Source organism: Canis lupus, chromosome X, assembly GCF_011100685.1.
Source record: "Canis lupus familiaris isolate Mischka breed German Shepherd chromosome X, alternate assembly UU_Cfam_GSD_1.0, whole genome shotgun sequence".
Classification (NCBI taxonomy): Eukaryota; Metazoa; Chordata; class Mammalia; order Carnivora; family Canidae; genus Canis; species Canis lupus.
In genome coordinates this window covers 106,751,649-106,770,445 of record NC_049260.1, presented here as the reverse complement: position 1 = coordinate 106,770,445, position 18,797 = coordinate 106,751,649, and the positions used below count along the sequence as shown (strand labels likewise).

The 18,797-nt window shown below is 41.2% G+C and overlaps 1 protein-coding gene across 13 annotated transcripts in view; it reads right to left on the bottom strand.

Annotated features, from left to right (window-relative positions):
• The window catches only part of INTS6L (integrator complex subunit 6 like), an 86,168-nt gene that overhangs the window by 23,133 nt on the left and 44,238 nt on the right, over positions 1 to 18,797 (bottom strand). For 3 of the 13 annotated variants that reach the window (XR_005386452.1, XR_005386453.1, XR_005386454.1), the window contains exons 11-18: positions 18,392 to 18,502; positions 15,898 to 16,116; positions 15,138 to 15,261; positions 13,538 to 13,680; positions 11,738 to 11,972; positions 8,900 to 9,274; positions 7,928 to 8,021; positions 7,545 to 7,684 (exon numbers count right to left, since the gene is read on the bottom strand). Coding sequence is in view for 9 of the 13 variants with exons in the window: in XM_038588383.1 (XP_038444311.1) it covers positions 7,573 to 7,684; positions 7,928 to 8,021; positions 8,900 to 9,274; positions 11,738 to 11,972; positions 13,538 to 13,680; positions 15,138 to 15,261; positions 15,898 to 16,116; positions 18,392 to 18,502 (1,413 nt within the window). In the remaining 4 variants the exon portion in view is untranslated. Of the gene's footprint in view, positions 1 to 6,675; positions 7,685 to 7,927; positions 8,022 to 8,899; positions 9,275 to 11,737; positions 11,973 to 13,537; positions 13,681 to 15,137; positions 15,262 to 15,897; positions 17,727 to 18,391; positions 18,612 to 18,797 lie in introns of those variants that run through there. The other 10 variants (XM_038588386.1, XM_038588385.1, XM_038588383.1 and 7 more) reach the window with 9 other exon arrangements.

Below are 18,797 nucleotides of genomic sequence, written 5' to 3'. Positions count from 1 at the left end.
ATGCTTAGGTTCTAGTGAGGGCCCTACACCAGGTTGCAAATTGCTCTCTTCTTATGTGGCAGGAAGAGCAAAAGAGAGATCTCTGGGGTCTCTTCTATAAGGAAACTAATCCCATTCTTGAAGGTCCCACTCCCATGACTTAAACACCCCCCCAAAGGCCCCACCTTTTAATACAATCACATTGCGGGTTAGGATTTCAACCTGAATTTGGGGGACACACAAATAAATATTCAGTCCATTGCAGTAAGTGATTTTTTTTAACTTTTTAATTTTAAGAGCAGTTCTAGGCTCACAGCAAAACTGAGAAGATACAGAGATTTCTCATGTCTCCCTTGCCCCACACAAGCATAGCTTCCCCACTACCAGCATCCCCCTCCACAGTGGGACATGTGTTACAATTGATGGACCTACAATGGTGCATCATCATCACCTCAAATCTATAGTTTACATAGGGGTTCGTTCTTGGTGTGGCACACTTTATGGGTTTTGGTAAATGTATAATGACATGTATCCACCATTACAGTATCAAAGTATTTTCACTGCCTTAAAAATCCTGTGTCCTGAACATGAGAGACTCCTAACTCTGGGAAATGAACAAGGGGTGGTGGAAAGGGAGGTGGGTGGAGGGTGGGGGTGACTGGGTGACGGGCACTGAGGGGGGCACTTGGGATGAGCACTGGGTGTTATGCTATATGTTGGCAAATTGAACTCCAATTAAATAAATAAATAAATAAAATAATCATTTTCTTTTTTTTAATTTTCTATTGGTGTTCAATTTGCCAACATATAGCATAACACCCAGAGCTCATCCCATCAAGTGCCCCCCCAGTGCCCATCACCCAGTCATCCCCACCCCCCACCCACCTCCCTTTCCACCACCCCTTGTTCGTTTCCCAGAGTTAGGAGTCTCTCATATTATGTCTCCCTTTCTGATATTTCCCACTCATTTTTTTCTCCTTTCCCCTTTATTCCCTTTCACTATTTTTTATATTCCCCAAATGAATGAGACCATATAACGTTTGTCCTTCTCCGATTGACTTATTTTACTCAGCATAATACCCTCCAGTTCCATCCATGTCAAAGCAAATGGTGGGTAAAATAATCATTTTCAACACAATGCAAAAAAAAAAAAAATCCTCTGTCCTGGGGCGCCTGGGTGGATGGCACAGTTAAGCATCTGACTCTTGGCTTTGGCTCAAGTTGTGATTTCAGGGTCATGAGATCGAGCCCCACATCAGGCTCCCCACTCAGCGTGGAGTCTGCTTGGGACTCTCTCTCCCTCTCCTCCACCCCTCCCCCACCCCGTGCTTTCTCTCTATATATAAAATAAATAAATAGATCTTTATAAAAATGCTCTGTGCTTGGTCTATTCATTTCTTCTCAATCTGTCCAACCCCTCGCAACCACTATCTTTTTATGGTCTCCAGCGTTTTGCCTTTTCTAGGATGACAGATAGCTGGAATCATGGAGTAAACGGCCTTTTCATATTGGCTGCTTTCACTTATTAATATGCATTTAAGATTTCTCTATGTCTTTTCATGGCTTGATAATTCATTTTTTTAAGATTTTATTTATTTATTCATGAGAGACACAGAGAGAGGGGCAGAGACATAGGCAGAGGGAGAAAGAAGCAGGCTTCCTGCAGGGACCCTGATGTGGGACTCAATCCCAGAACCCCGGGCTCACAACCCAAGCCAAAGGCAGATGCTCAATCACTGAGACACCCAGTTGCCCCTTGATATTTCATTTCTTTTTAGCAGTGAGTGATATTCCATTGTCTGGATGTACCCATTTATTTATCCATTCACCTACTGAAGGACAATGGTTGCTTCCAAGTTTTGGCAATTAAGAATAAAACTGCAATAAACACTTTCGTGCAGGCTTTTGTGTGGCCATAAGTTTTAAACTATTTGGGGTAAATACCAAGGAGAGTGATTGCAAGATGGTATGGCAAGAGTGTGTTTAGTTTTGTAAGAAACTGCCAAACTGTCTTCCCAAGTGACTGTGTCCACCAGCAATGAATGAGAGTTCCTGTTGCTCCACATCCTTGTCAATTTTTGGTGCTGTCAGTGTTCTGGATTTGGGCCATTCTAATAGGAGTGTAGTAGTATCTCATTGCTGTTTTAATTTGCAATTCTCTAATGACATAGGATGCGGATCATCTTTTCCTATACTAACTTACTATCTGTATATAATTTTTGGTGAGATGTCTGTCACCTCTGGCCCTTTTTTTAGTTGGATTGTTTTGTTTTTCTGATTATATTAAGAGACCTTTGAATATTTTCAGGAAAAATCCTTTATTACATATGTGTTTTCCAAACCTTTTCTCCAGTTTGTTGCTTGACTTCCCATTCTCAAGACATTGTCCTTCACAGGGAAGAAGCTTTTAATTTTAATGAGGTCTAACTTGTCAATTTTTCTTTCATTAATTGTGCCTTTGGTACTGTATCTAGAAAGTCTTCATCATATCCAAAGTCCTCTAGGTTTTCTCCTATGTGATCTTCTGAAAGTTTAATAGTTTTCTATTTTACATTTGGTCTATGATCCATTTTGTGTTAATTTTTGTGAAGAATCTGTGTCTAAATTCATTTTTTTTGTATGTGGATGTCTACCTGTTGCAGTACCATTTGTTAAAGAGACTATCTTGGCGGGACACCTGGGTGGCTCAGTGGTTGAGTGTCTGCCTTCAGCTCAGGGCGTGATTCTGGAGTCCCAGGATTGCGTCCCACATCAAGTTCCCCACAGGAAGCCTGCTTCTCCCTCTCCCTCTGCCTATGTCTCTGCCTCTGTGTGTGTGTGTCTCATGAATAAATAAAATCTTTTAAAAAAAGAAAGAGACTATCTTGGCTCCATTGTATTGCCTTTACTCCTTTGTTGAGGATAAGTTGACTATGTTATATGGGCCTATTTCCAAGTTCTTTATTATGTTCCTTGATCTATTTATCTATCCCTTTGCCAATACCACACTGTCTTGATTATTGCAGCTATGTAGTAAGTCTTGAAGTCAGGTAGGGTCAATCCTCCAACTTTCTTCTTTTCCTTCAATATGGTGTTGCCTCTTCTGGATCTTTTGCTTCTCCATATAAATCTTAGAAACAGTTTATCAGCATCCAGAAGAGAACTTGCTGGGATTTTGATTGGGATTGCATTGAATCTATAAATCAAGTTGGGAAGAATTGACAACCAAAGACTGGAGTTTTTAACTCTCAGGCTTGTCCACACTAAGCAACCAGCAATTTGTTGATTATAGTTCAGGTTTTTCTACCATGGCCCTCATTCTCATGGTGGCTTCCTATCATTAATCCCTGCTCCAATAAGCTATGACTCCCTGCTATTTGTCTCTCCAATGTTGGGGGCAGTTGTCAGCCCTGTGTCTGCCCCTCACTTATAGATCCAAGAAGAGTTGTTTGTTTTTCAGTCTGTTCAGCCTTTCACTTGTTGGGATGGAATGATGACTTCCAAGCTTTTTACATGCAGGACCAAAAAACTAGAAGTGAATTTTTTTTTTAAATGTTATTACATCTCTCTAAAAATTAAAAATAGAATTACCATGTGATCCAGTAATTCTACTACTGAGTATTTACCCAAAGAAAACAAAAACACTAATTTAAAAAGATATATGCACTCCCATGTTTACACAGCATTATTAAAATAACCAAGATATGGAAGCAACCAAAATATTCATAAATAGATGAATGGATAAAGAAAATGAAGATGTGGGTTTGTGTACGTGTGTGTATGTATATATTGTATGTATATTTGTGTATACATACATGCAATGGAATATTATTCAGCCATAAAAAGAATTAAATATTGCCATTTGCAATTACATGGATGGATCTAGAGTGCATTATGCTAAGCAAAGTAAGCCAGTCAGAGAAAGACAAATACTATATGATTCCACTCATATGTGGAATTTAAGAAACAAAACAAATGAGCAAAGACAGAAAAGAAACAAACAAAACAACAGACTCTTAAATTTAGAGAAGAAACTGGTGGTTGTCAGAAGGAAGGTGGGAAGGAGGAGGGGGGAAATACATGAAGGGGATGAAGAGTACACTTCTCCTGATGAGCACTGAGTAATGTATGGAAGTGCTGAATCACTATATTGTACATCTGAAACTAATGTATCACTGTATGTTAATTATACTAGAATTAAAAAAATATTACATCTCATAATTTTGTATGTCAGGAATTTGAACAGGGCTGAGATGGCACTCATTCTGCTCCATACAGCATCAAGTGGCATTAGATGGCTGCTGGACTGCCCTAGAGCATTTTGTTGTTGTTGTTGTTGTTGTTGTTGTTGTTGTTGTTGTTGTAAACTACACATAAAATCTACTATTTTAAAAGGGTACAATTCGATGGCATAAGGTGCACTCACAATGTTGTGTAACCATCACAGAACTGGTTCTAGAAGGAATCAGTTTGTACTATCCCCAAAGGAAACTATACAAGCTGTCATCCACCATTTCCTCCTCTCCTCAGCCATTCAGAGCCAGTTTTCTACTTTCTGTCTCTATGGATTGGCCAGTTCTTGATATTTCATATAAACAGAATCATACATATATGCCTTATTTTGTCTTTTATCTGGCTTCTTTCACTTAGCATAATGCTTTCAGTGTCTATCCATGTTGTAGTATGTGTCAGTACTTTATCCCAAGCAATGTACAAAGGCTCCCATTTCTCTCCATCCTCAATGCTTATTCTATTTCTTTTTTATTATAACCGTCCTGGTAGATGTGAAGTGTTATATTATGGTTTTGATTTGCATGTCCCTAATGACTAATGATGTTGAGCATCTTTCCATGTGCTTGTTGGCCTTTTGTGTATGTTCTTTTTATTTTCTTTTTTTCCTTTTGTGTGTGTTCTTTGGAGATAGATAGATGATAGATAGATAGATAGATGACAGATAGATAGATATTAAATATATATATTTATTACTATTAAATATTTTACTTATTCATTCATGAGAGACACAGAGAGAGAGAGATGCAGAGACATAGGCAGAGGGAGAAGCAGACTCCCTGCAGGGAACCTGATGTGGGACTTGATCCCAGGACCTTGGGATCATGACCTGAGCCAAAGGCAGACACTCAACCACTAAGCCATCCAGGTGTCCCAGTTATGTTTCTTCAAAGTTTTTTGGTCTGTTTTTCCTTAGATTGCCTCTTTGCTGTTAAGCTGAAAGAATTCTTTTTATATTATGGATACTAGACCCTTATTGGATGTATGCTTTGCAAATATTTTAAAATACTCCCATCCTACGGGTTGTCTTTTCACTCTCTTGATAGTCTTTGATACCCAAAATGCTTTTAATTTTGATGAAGTCTTTTTTAAAAGATTTTATTCATTTATTTGAGAGAGAGAGAGAGCACAAGTGGGAGGTGGGGAGAGGAATAAGCAGGCTCCCCACTGAACAGGGAGCCCAATGCAGAGTTGAATCCCAGGATCCTGGGATCAGGCATGACCTGAGCCGAAGGCAGACGCTCAACCAACTGAGCCACCCAGGTGCTCCAAGTAAATGAAAACAAAAATTTTTTAAGATACTTTGATTTCAATCTTTTAAAATTCATCAAGGCTTGTTTTGTGGCTTAATATATGGACAACCATGAAGCATACTTTGTGAGCACCTGAGAATATGTACTCTGCTGTTGTTGGGTGGGTGTTCTATAGGTGTCTGTTAGATCTAATTGATGTAGTGTTGTTCAAGTGCTCTATTTTCTTTTTTTTTTTTTTTTTTTTTTTTTTTTAACAGACTAGTTATTTTTTTTTTAATTTTTTTTTAAATTTATTTATGATAGTCACAGAGAGAGAGAGAGGCAGAGACACAGGCAGAGGAAGAAGCAGGCTCCATGCACCGGGAGCCCGATGTGGGATTCGATCCCGGGTCTCCAGGATCGCGCCCTGGGCCAAAGGCAGGCGCCAAACCGCTGCGCCACCCAGGGATCCCAAGTGCTCTATTTTCTTACTGATCCTGACTAGTCATTCTAGCCATTACTGTGCTAAACCTAAAACCCAACCAGAGGTGAAAACTTATGGTCTTCTCAGGTCTTTTCCAACTATGAGCCCTGCCATGGGCATGCACATGGTTTTCTAGATACTCAGGTCCATACTGGAGCATGCCAAAGCCCGTAATACCCAAGGTTTCTCATCCCCCAGTGTCTCCTCCCAGGAGTTGGGCCAAACAGAAGCAATTGCTCCCCCTGTGTCTGTCCTCTGGGAGGCCCCCAGACAGGTTCAAACAGACAAACAATTCCTTGGGACTAAGATCAACTCTCCTGCCTCCAGAAGTAGGAACCCATACTTAGAATGCAAGCTGCCATCCTCAAGACTGGGGAGGGAGGTGAACAAGAATCTATTCAAATGCCACAGAACTCTCTTATCAGGTTTCAATGGCTTTTCTCCTGATTCAGTGTTCGCTTGGTTGCTGTAAATCTCTATCCTTCATTCTGACAGGTTTTTTTTTCAGTGTTTTCAGTGTTTCTGGGGAGGGGTTGACCCCCCTCCAAAGTACCCTGCTCTGCCATTTTCCCCAACATTGGGTTCTGTGAGTGACATTTTGAAGTTTAAATCCTTGTGTTAACATCTTTACTGACAATGTGCACTGTTTTGGGAAAGGAACAACAGATTACAAGAAAGGTAAAACTAGAAATTTCTCTAGTGTTAACAAGCTTGTGAAAAATCAATAAAATGATTTATTTTATATATGCAAACTCAAAATCTCTTTGTACACTTAAATTTTCGCAAATTAGTACAGACATAACAATACTGCTCCATATAAACCTTTGTATAAACATTAAAGGAAATATATACATTATTTTTTTCTTTTTGTGCTTTCAAAGCACAGAATGTACAAGTCCACCTGAAGACTTTCTGGCGTCACATGCAAGAACAAATGTCAGGGTTGGGGTTGCCTCAGGTGCACTTTGTAATGTCTCTAGACAAAATAGAAGAGAGTTGGAGGTAGATCGTTCATGACTCTCCCTGCCCCCTCCCACAGAGAAATAAGTTACCCACATAGCAGCTTTCTTACTCTTTGATTCAAACTGTCCTGAATATTGCATGGTTTAAAAGGCACAACTAGGAACTGTTGAAAACTCTGTTCGGCACACACAAGGTTACCAGCTGTATTCTGAACACTTATTCTTTCTAAACGATGTAGTGAGAGCACCGAGCAGTGCTCCACTTACACGTGACCCCTAGTCACTCTGGAAATGCACAGAACAAAGCTCATGTGAGGAAACCCTTATCATATCTAGTAGGGGGTAACAGTGTTTACTGAATTGAACCTGCTGAATTAAGAACATCACCTTCCCCAACTGGGAAAAGAAACAACAAAACAACAAATTAATACTTTCAAGGGAAACTCTTAGGGCAAAAGCCAGCTTTGACTTCCGGAGACTCATAAGATAAAAAAATAAAATAAAAAAAATAAAAAGCTCCATGGCTTTTCCTTAGCTTCAGAAAGGCAATTCCCTTGGCTAAACAGTCTAGGAAGATTTAACAACATCCCCGTCCATCCTACAGTACAGAAAACTTGCCCTTTTTTTATCCTCCTTGGTCTTTGCATTAACATGATGATCTGTTGTTGATGTGATTAACGTTGTTGAGGTGGTGGTGGTGGGAGTCTATTTTTTCTAGGACCTTCTCAAGATACTGAATTAAGACTCGTCTTTTAAACCTAAAAATAAAGAGAAAGTGTATTAACCAAATACGCTTAAAGCCCACCTCACACTGTGGTGAGCCTAGAAGATTCCGTAGACTTAGAATGAAGGAGGTGGACTCAGATTATATCAATATAAATGCCTCTGGAGACAGCCTTAACTATGAGTGAGGGCCGGGGTTGGAGAAAAGCAAGGTAGGGCTTATTCCTACCCCTGTCCTGCCTCAAAAAAAAAAAAAGAGGTCTCTTCTTTACACCCACCTTGCAGCTTCTTTGATGGTAAATTCAACAAATTGTTTCTTGACTGAAAGAGGCCCTTGCACTTCTTCAAGCAAAATGAAAATCCTTTCATACTCTAAAGATATATAAAAACAACAACTTCAGTATTAAAAAAAATAAATGAAAAATAAAATTCAATCCTTATGTACCTTTAGAAATCATTCTTCATGGGTGGAAAGTCAGATATAGTTTGTATTTTAAACCCTCAAATAAAAAAATCCACCCATTAGCTACTAAGGAAACTCTTGTAAACACTGCACAGATGTGGTAGGCTGAGAACAGCCCCTAAAGCTGTCCCCATCTTATTTCCCAGAACCTTCGAATATGTTACCATATATGGCAAAAGGGATTTGACTCTGCAGATGTGATTAAGTGATGGATCTTGAGATAGGGGATGATCCATGTTGATGCATCAGTGTAATCACAAATATCTGAATAAAAGGGAGGCAGTAGAGTTGGCATCAGAGAGAAAAGATGTAAGGATGGGAGAAGAGGCTAAATAGGAGAGAAGGTGCTAACACTACTGGCTTGAAGATGGAGGAAGGGGCCAGGAGCTAAGGAGTGCAGGCAGCCTGAGAAACAAGAAAGGGCAAGAAGACATCTTCTCCCTAGAGTCTCCAGAAGAAACGTTGGACTGCCAGTGCCTTCCTTTTAGTCCACTGAAAATAATTTTAGGATCCTGACTTCCACAACTGCAAGGGGAATAGAGTCTTGAGCCTGGTAGTTTGTGGAAACTTGTTACAGCAGCAAAAAGAAACTAGTATGACACCTAAGGCGAGGCAAGAGAAAAAAGTGTATTGGGTCCTTTTAGTTAAAGCAAGAGGAATCACTTTAAATTATGCAAAAACCCAAAACCTCTCAAAAATGTACCTCAAGAGATAGCATCAATCTATCCTGAATCATAGAATGCGGACCTTCCGTGACATTATTGATGCATGTTCTTTCACTACTTACTTCTTCCAAACTTTCGAACTTCCTTCATTAACTGATGTTTTATATCAGCATTGATTCCTTGCGCCATGGCAGGAGTGATTTGCAATGTGTTTGGTACAGTTCCCAGAGGAGATGTCACTGAGACTTTCTGATCCTCGACAGAGACACTGCACTTTTTGCTTCCTCCTAGAAGTGTGTTAGTACCAGGTTTGGGAATCAGGCCATCTTTCCTTAGGGTAGTGAAGTCATCTGACAGAGAATCCATTTGGTTGTGGGGAATGCCATCTCCCGCCATATTCATAAGCTCTGGTGGAGCAGATTTTGACAAGAAGCCATCAGGGGAGATCTGACCATTTTCCATCTTCTCCTCATGGACCTCAGGAATGACAGTAACATCTGGAAACCAAATTAAGAAGTTGAGCTGTGAGGTAGATGTGTTATATCAACCCTACACGTAGATCCTGGTGCTCCTCAGTTTGAAGGAAATTATTTGTTTCCAAGAGCGAGAAGATGTACAGGTGGAGTCTGAGACCCCCTCCAATTGAGCTCATGAAGATAATACCACAAAACCATTTCTTCTCTCCATGGCATTTGAAATACATATGGAAACCAAGTCAGACAGTACAACTAATAAGCATTCTCAGATACCTGGCATCCATGGTTTAGTGGCTGCCTGTTACAAGCTGAATAGCAGCAAATCTCACTTGATGTCATAGTGTATGTAATTGGCATATAAAATGGCATTCTTCACTGAGCTTGGCACTAGACTCCGTGGGCCCCCTTCAACCTGCCTCTTCTCTACCTCAAAGTCTCTGAGGAAACAGGTGGCCATTAGGTCCCAAGGCTCTATATGTACTCCATTACCAGAAATTTCTGTCTGCATACGATTCTCATAATTCCTTTCTGTGACAGAGAAGTGGGTGTCCTTTCACCTCAAGTCTGATACCTGTACTTCATATGCTCAGCCTCCTTGGGGCCAGGCACTGAGCCAACACCAGGGGATCAGCAGTGAAGGAGACAGACAGAAACGATCCCTAAGCTTATGGAACTTACATCCTCATGGGGAAGTCAGATGGTATGTGTAAAATGGGCAAAGGGAATAACCCATTTTGACTTTGTGCAGGAAAGAAGTAAGCAGGGATGTGGCAGAGAGCAAGAGGGGAAGCCTCTACCAGCGTGTGGTCAGAGCCAGGAGCAGGAGACAGAGCCAGCCTGTGCACATGCAGAGAAGTTCTAGTGGCCATGAGGGCCATGCAGGACCCCTAGGATGGGACAAGCTAGGGCTGGGGAGCAAAGGACAGAGAGAGAGGCATCAAGAATGACAAGGAGAGGACAGGTGATGGCAGGAGAGGATGGCAGGGCCAGGTCCTGCAGGGCATGTAGACCAGTGTCGGGAGCTCAGACTTCCTCCTGAGTGCACAGAGGGCAGGGGGTGATGATGGATTCCGGGATGGACGTGGCATGATCTGGTTTCTGTGTGGACATGGTCACTCTGGCTGCAGGGCAGTGAAGCGGCTAGACAGGGTCAATCAAGAAAGGGAAGCCGGGAAATCAGATGAGAAGCTACTATATAGTAGCTTCCAGCCACATGGTGGCAGCAGAGACTAGAGGGATGGGGACAAATGGGCACTACAGGAATTCTGGGTGTCAAATTGCCTGGAATTGCTAAAGGATGGAAGTGAGAGAAGAATTAAGAGAAATCATGTTGACTCCAAAGGTTTTCATCTGAACCCCTGGGGAAACAGCAGTGCCAGGGCTGGGCAGGGATCGGTGCCCAACTGCTCGTGAGGGTGGACCGTGCCCTACTCTTCCCAATCTGCCTCAGTGACCTCATGTTGATGGCCTGACATCAATAATGCTGGCATTATTTACACTGTGGAAATCTGCAAACACTATAATCCAGGGCTTCACCCTGCCAACCCCCACACCCTCAGGTAGCCAGCTGTCACAGCTTTACTAACACACTGCCCGATGGCATCACTTAAGATTGAATGACCTGCACTGTGCTATAAGCACAGCCATGGAGAGGGTAGAGGTGAGGTGTTCCAATGACCCATATGAAACCAGCTGAGTTTTGTCTATCTACCAGACACTTCAGTGGAGAGACCATGCCCATCGTTAAATTTAGAGTTTGGAGCAAGTTGTAATGTAGAGGTGTAAATAAATATCCAAGTTGTTGATACATAAATCTCCTGGAAAGTCCAAGACTGGATGGAATGACCCAGGGAGGTGAGAGGGTCCAGAATAGAGCTTTGGGTTCCTACACTATTTACAGGTAGGGGAGAAAGGGAGAGAGGACAAGAAGAAGATGAAGATGGGTCGCCATTAAAGAGCAAATAAAACCAGGTAGTCTTTGGGAACCCGAGGAAGTTTCCAAGGAGGAGGGAGGAAATGGCTGTGTCAAAAGACACAGAGGGGCAATGGCAACATGCAGCAGATACTGGAGACCCTGATAATGCCTGCGTCAGTGGAAGGTAGAGGTTGAGCCCAACCACACTGAGTGAGAGAAGGAAGAGGAACAGAGGACACAGAGCCAGCGCAGCCGCATTGATGCTCCTCTTGAGCCCATTCACCCCTGCAACTTCAGGAACCTGCTTCCTCGTTGTGACTCATGGAGCAATAAGGTCCTTTACCCATTTCTCCATCTCAGGCTGGTGACAATGTCAGTCTGGCTCCTCCCCCCTCAACTAGGGCCTCTGTTCTCCACCTGGTCCTCCATACCTACCACATCGATGATATAACGGTTTACTCAACAACCAAAGAGCAAAAACAAAAGAAATGAGTACAAAGGAAACTAAAGTTGCTTAAGAGTCTTAGTCCTCTAGGAGCCATAAGGAAATCACAACCACTACTCTATACCTGTATGGACAAGGGTGGGTTTTATGAGGTTTGGATAAGATGGCAGCCACGAGGCTGAGGGTGGTCCCTTTCCGCCCACATGGTTAGTTACAGTAGGTGGTGTTTGTGGTTTCCTCAACAGCAGGGACATACTCCGCCTTCTTTTAGATGACAGAGGACTGGTGGCTTCTCCAGGACGCTTCACTTTGTTTTGTGGCCCTGCTACGAACTCATCTGCTTCATCAATCATCATTCCCTAGAAAACATCAGTGAATGAGGTCCATTAAAGAAAATGCTGTGTGCATGCCCCATGCATACATGCACATATACACAATCATGCATCACATCACCAACACAGGTCTTTATCACAGGCCAGAGATTTGTCATGCCCCACATAGACTCTTTCCTTAGAAAGCTCTACTCTGGTCCAATAGAATGGGCTGCCAAGGTCAAACACAGTACAATCATGATTACTCAGAAAACTTGAGGAATGAGCAACTTGTATCAACCAAAATGGGAATAAACCCACAGTGACTTTTCTGAGGAAGGACAAACCATTCTGAGCCAACCCAGTTGGGTAAAGGAAATAATTCCTTCTACTGTGCTTTTGTGCTTTAAACGCATCATTAGGAAATACTGATTATCACTGTACAGAATGCTGCATGTAAATGGTGGAAATGTCATTCCCCCAACAGCAACCTCACAGAGATTCAAATATGTCTACCGCAGGGGCTTTTTACTCTCAGGAGTAAAGGATGAGAGCCAGTAGTGTAGACAGTAAGCTAAAAGCTGTTCTCATTCAAGGATAACCCAATAATATGGAAATATTTTCATAAAATCATGATAAACGACATTTCCAAGGCATTTTCCAAAGCAAAACAGTAGGCAAGGGGAAACCACATTCACTGAGCATTACTACATGTCTGATCATGTTCAAAATGGTATACATGCATCCACTCACTATTCCACAGGGCTCTGTTAGTTAAACATAACAAATATCCCCATAGCTACAAATGAGGAGACCAAGGCACAGAAAGATTAAGAAAAGCTCCAGTTAATTGAAGATGGGGGTGAAATGGGATACCTCCCAGTCTAGTTTTGTTACAAAAGAGACTATTGTATGGTCTGCACTTTAATACCAATGGTCTTCTCCATGTGTGCAGATATAATCCCCATGTGTCCTCATCCTTACATGATCAAGTCAGCATCTCTCTCTCTCTCTCTCTCCTGGTCACACACACACACACACACACACACACACACACATGCATATAACATTTAGATCTCTAGTAGGACAATCCAAATATAGCAACATCACCTAGTACTCCCTATTTCATGAGGAGCACTTCATCACAGTCTAGAGGAAGTACTAGAAATCTGAGTCACAGAAACAGGAAATAAATGGTGATCTCAATAGTAAATGAATCAGTGTGTAGAGGTGGGAATGGATACAGACTCTGGAGCTGGAAAGATGTAGATTCAAATCCTGGCTCTTGTCAGCCATGTTACTCAGGGCATGTCACTTGACTACTGTGAGCCCTGGTTTCTTCTTATTAAAGGGCAGATGTGAACATTAAATGTGATAATTTAAAACACCAGCTTCTACTTGGTACTCAAGAAAGGCCAGTTATTATTTTCTTCCAGCAACACACCTTCGTATTAGGAGGCTCCCACTTTCCATTCACAAAGACCCCCCAGAGTCCTATTTTATCTTTTAAACAAACAGAAGGAGAAGCTCTGATTTATATTCATCTTGCCCAGAAGAAAGGAATTATGGCAAGAATATCACAATTTAGGTAGACCTAGAAATATACATCTTACCTTCTTATCTTGTTTGAACGGATTGCCAAAAGTATGCAGTCTTTTTGGTTGATCTGGATCAATCTCCCGAAGAGGAGAAGCCAATGTCTTCAGATATTCCTGATAGTTACCCATTTGTGCGACCGGAACGCTATGAAGGGAATCTATAAAATCATAGGGAAAGAAACAGATGCTACACAGCTGCAGTGTCTGTCTTTTTAAGAGGACATGATCATACTTGGCTTTAACAATGTGGACCTTGGCATACAATAGTCTAAAATCTCAAATTCTAAAATCTAAAAGCATCTCTCATCATCCCACTCATTACTCAGTGTACCATCAGTAATGCCTACAAGCTCAAATCACTAGGCCAACCGCAACTCCCTTCCACTTCAAATGAGGTTTAAAAATGGGCTGACATCCCCTAGGGCACCACCCAACTTGAAGCACCATGTTTGTTCTGCATTTCAAAGAGCCTACGCTCCATGGTTCTGTCTTATCCTCCAGAGGACCTTGGTTAGTAGTAGGCTTTATGTTCTTAGAGAATGTGATTAAATCTACAGGCTCTCTTCCTAGAGAAGCTTCCTCCTTGCCATAAACTTGGTGTATAATTTCAGGAGGTTGGCCAGGCTAAGATTTGCTCATTTCAATAGACAAATGACCCCTTTTAAAATGAACAAAAGGGAGTAAAGGGGAATTGTACAACATCACCAATTATCCTAAGTGCTATCAGGTTAATTCTTTTCATGTAAATGAGGAATTCTGGATTGAATTCATCATGGCAGACTGTGTTGTACAATTTCCACCTAGGTCCTGCCACTTTCCAACTCATGACTAGCCATTAAGGAGAGAGAGAGAGAGAGAGAGAGAGAGAGAGAGATCAAGAAACAGGCCCCTGGGTAGCTCAGTCAGTTAAGCGTCTGCCTTCTGCTCAGGTCATGATCTCAGGATCCTGGGATCAAGCTCCATGTCAGACTCCTAGCTCAGCAAGAAGTCTGCATCGCCCTCTCCCTTTGCCTCTTCCCCCTGCCTGTGCTCTCTCTTTCTCTCTCAAATAAAATCTTTAAAAATGTTTTTAAAAATTTAAGTAAATTAAAAAAGAAACAGATTCTTAACCACAGAGAACAAACTGAGGGTTCCCAGAGGGGAGGGGGGATGGGAGATGGGTGCAACAGGTGATGAGAATTAAAGAGGGCACTTGTTGGGATGAGCACTGCATGATGTATGGAAGTGTGGAATCACTAAATTGCACACTTGAAACTAATATTACACTGTTCATTAACTAGACTGTAATTAAACTAAAAACTAAGAAAAAAATGCTCACTCTCCATTCCCAGATCCGTAACATGGGCATAAAAACAGTATCTCTCTCATGGGACTGTTCTGAGACTTACAGGAGCTGAAGCATGGGTGGTGTCTTACGCTTGCAGATTAATGCACACCTCCCCTAAAACCCGAGAACAATCAACTTGTGCCTGAGGAATGTAGGGATTCAATGAAAATGGCCATCCTAAGCCTTAAAATATGACTGAATAGCCTACCCATTAGGCAGTAACACCTCCATGTAAATCAGGGCTTGACATTTTCCTAATCAACAAAAACTACTTCTTTGTTCATTTACCTTCATCTTGTCCCACAATAAACTTGTGTGTCTTCAGCAGATTGGATCTCATTCTGGTCAACTGGTCTAAGAGACCTCTACGCGGAATGTCATAAGCATTTCTGTACGTCTGGGGTTTCAAATCCTATTTGAAAGGGAACAAATAATTTCAGTTCTTCCTGAGGCTTTTCAGATAGAAGTATAATTCTTAATTCTCTGAAAATCATAGTTTAGAGAGGGATATTCAATGCTTAACTAGAGTAGAACTCTTCCAGTGGCAAATTTGTTCTGAATTCTCATACGCCCCCACAAAGTATTCAAACCCCTGAGAATACCCTTTTCCAAGTATGTCAACTGGCCTGGCCAGTTCTGCCCCAAGTGGACCTCCTCTACGGGAAATTGTGGGGCCAGGTCCCTGCGGGCCTGGCCAAGACTGTCTCACAGCTGCACTGCTTACCAAAACTCTTCATACGCAATCCTCTGCCTTGTTCTGTCCTCACAGGTGCTAGATCAGCAGTATGGCCTGAAGGCTCTCCCTGCCTACTCCTGTCCTCTCTCCCCTTTATCCTTCACAGACATTACCCCACACCCTACTCCCCACCAAATGTATCTTGTACATTTAATTCCACAGTGGCAGCTACTTGCAGGACAATTCCTAGACTGGTCCACATCAATAACCACAAAGTCCAAAACAGGATCATGATTATTTCAAAACTGAAGTAATACGACATAAATGCATCAGACAAGTTCAAACAAATAAGAACTATTTCTGTCAGTTTACCTTGTTTAAGAGCCCTACTTGGAAGCCAGCAAATTCTTTGGTATTCAATTCTGCCAGTCTTGGTGCAGTTTCCCCTATGATTTCTTTCAAGAGTTTTCTAAAATTTTTACTGTGAGTCAAGGACACGCCACCTCCAGAATGGTTTTTCACTCTGATTCCAATTTCCTGGGGAGGTTTCTTCCCCACAGATGCTAGTATCCGTTCTGACTCTAGTTTGGTCTAAAATGAAAGTACATAGTATGTTAAGAAAAGGCCTATAGCATCACTGTTGTTTTCACTAATTAAGAAAGGTAATACTTTAAGAACCCCACAGAATAATTTTTTTCAATTGTAAATTACAGAAAAACTGATAATTAAACATTTCCCTGTGCTTCTCTGAGCTATCACAGCAAACAGGGAGGGGGTAGCTAGAAAGGTCAATAACTTGGTACATTTTTTTTCTCATCTAGTGTCAAAATTATGATCAAATCATAGAGAGAATGGAAATAGTGGATAAGAATTCCATTCATAGACATTTAAAAGCATATTTTGTTGCTTTAAAATCTAGTCTAAGTCAACATATTTATTTCAGACCCAGACAGAAAAGTTTAGGACTCTGGATTTCTAAATGTAAATGAGTGCTAAATTTCAGATTACATAGATTTGGCATTACATCTGTAAAAACTTTAACAGTTGTTTTCTTATATCGGACCACCCCCAAAAAGTAATGCTCAATTTAACAAACATTACCACGTAAATAATGTGTAATATGTACTCAGTAAGTTTCTAACTAACTTACAAAAAATTTTTCTTAACAGACACTATTAAACCACATTGATAAAGATTGCTTGACAGGGTATTGTAGGAATATATTGGGCATATTTTGTGATTGACACACATCTGAGATGGATCAAGGAACACTGGCAACATAGTTATTAAATTAGTAATTAAATTAGTAATTGGAGCGATTATAAATTAGTAATAATTTTTTCTTTTTCTCTAAAAGAAGGAATTCCACCAATGCCCAGTAAGCCCAAAAGAATTCTGAGTTTCTTATGGTTAGGTCAGAAATATGCACTAAACTCTCACTATGATTGGAATTAAACACATTTATTATCTTTCTCAAAAAGAAAAAAAAATTAAGTCCTGAAATAAGGGATAAGAGCAAATGGTCTGTTTCCAGAAGTGGTCTCAAAATTTCATTTGGAAAACCACATAAGCAACGTGTCCCAGAAGGTCCCAGAACTTGCATGAATTTCCACTCTGCTCACTATTCTTCCTTGTGGCCATACCCTGCTGACACAGCCTTAAAGGCCTACAGTAGACATCAAATAAAAAATAGATATAAATCAACAGGTCAATCAATCGATCAATAACCAAAACAAAACATTAACAACAACAAAAATCTATCAGCAGAGAGGAAAGGGGGATCATGGGGACACTTGGTAGATCAGAAGTCTAAGGTTTGCCTTTATGAGCAATTTCTTTGGCATTTATGAGCATGCTGGCCAGTCAGGAGCTGGTAAGCCCCAGACCATCCTTCTGCGTGTGCCAGCTCCTAGCAAGGTGTGTCAGCGTTCCCAGTTGTGGAGTCACTTTGGTTCTTTAGTGGAATCTGACACCCTTTTGCTTACTACTATCTGTCTTCTACAGGCCAACTTCCAAACATAACTAACTTGAAGCCTGATAGTCACTGCAAATGCTAGTACTGCTCCCTACCTGGAACTACCCTTGTGCAGAAGAAGAAAGTTAAAAGGCTGCATTAATTGGTCCTATCACATGAACACATTCGTGTGGCAGTAAATCTCTACCTCGGTAGTTCTCAAACATTTCCATCCTGCGAGAATGGGCTAGGTAGAGGTGAGAAGTATGATAAGTAGGGGTGAGTGGAGGATGAGGTACTCATAGAGGGGCAGGGACAAGGTGAATAATGGTAAATGAGGTGGGGGTATAAAGGAATAGATGGAGGGCAAGAAGAGAGGAGGTTGAGCTCCACTCTTCAGGTCCCCTTGGGGCCTATCCCCCTCCAGCGTGAGAACACTGGTCTCATCTCCCCGTCTCCAAGCAAAAGCATCTGGATATGTATTGCCTAAAAACGAATTTCAGGCAAGACGTTGAATCACACCATGCCTCAGTGTGCTGACCTAGGAAAGGGGGGATGCTCTAGCCCAATGTGACCTGCGGAGGCACAAGGTTGAGAAGAGACAAAATGTGACCCGTGAAATAATTTTACTAAGCCTCTGCCCCTCTCAGGCCACAAGATATTAACCAGCTTGTGCATAACACAGACTGGCAAATGAAAGGAGAGATGGCACAGCATCCAATGACACTGACAGACCCTTAACTGCAGTTTAATGGTGAAGCTAGAAGTCAGAGAGTATCACATTATTACTAATCCATAAAGTGGAGAAATATATACACATTTAATTGGAAAAAATTACAATTACACTAAAGAAGAAGGAAATGCACTTCTGAGGGCAAAGGATTTTTGTTTGTTTGTTTTTACCAATACTACCTGTTGGCTGAGTTTTTTAAGGTAAGAGATAACACTGTAACTAAGTCCACAATCTAAATTATCTGATATCAGATTTGGAGCTCCCATCATCCTTAGTGCTTTCTTTAATGGCTATAAGGAAACAAAATACACAACAGTAAGAATAGAATAAATCTTAAAATACTCAACGTTCAGTTATAAGGGGCAAAGGGACATGATTCATTTCTTAGAAGTCAAGGTGCTGCACATAAAACCAAACATGGAACATTAAAAAGTGGCAATGAATATAGCAGAGGAGTAAGGAGCAGAAAGTAACAAAATCAGAAGAGAGTGGGATAAGAAGAGCAAGAAACAGCAAATTCAAACAGATCAATTGCATCAGTCTTAATTCCCAAGTCATAAAATCATTTCATACTGCATTTTAGCG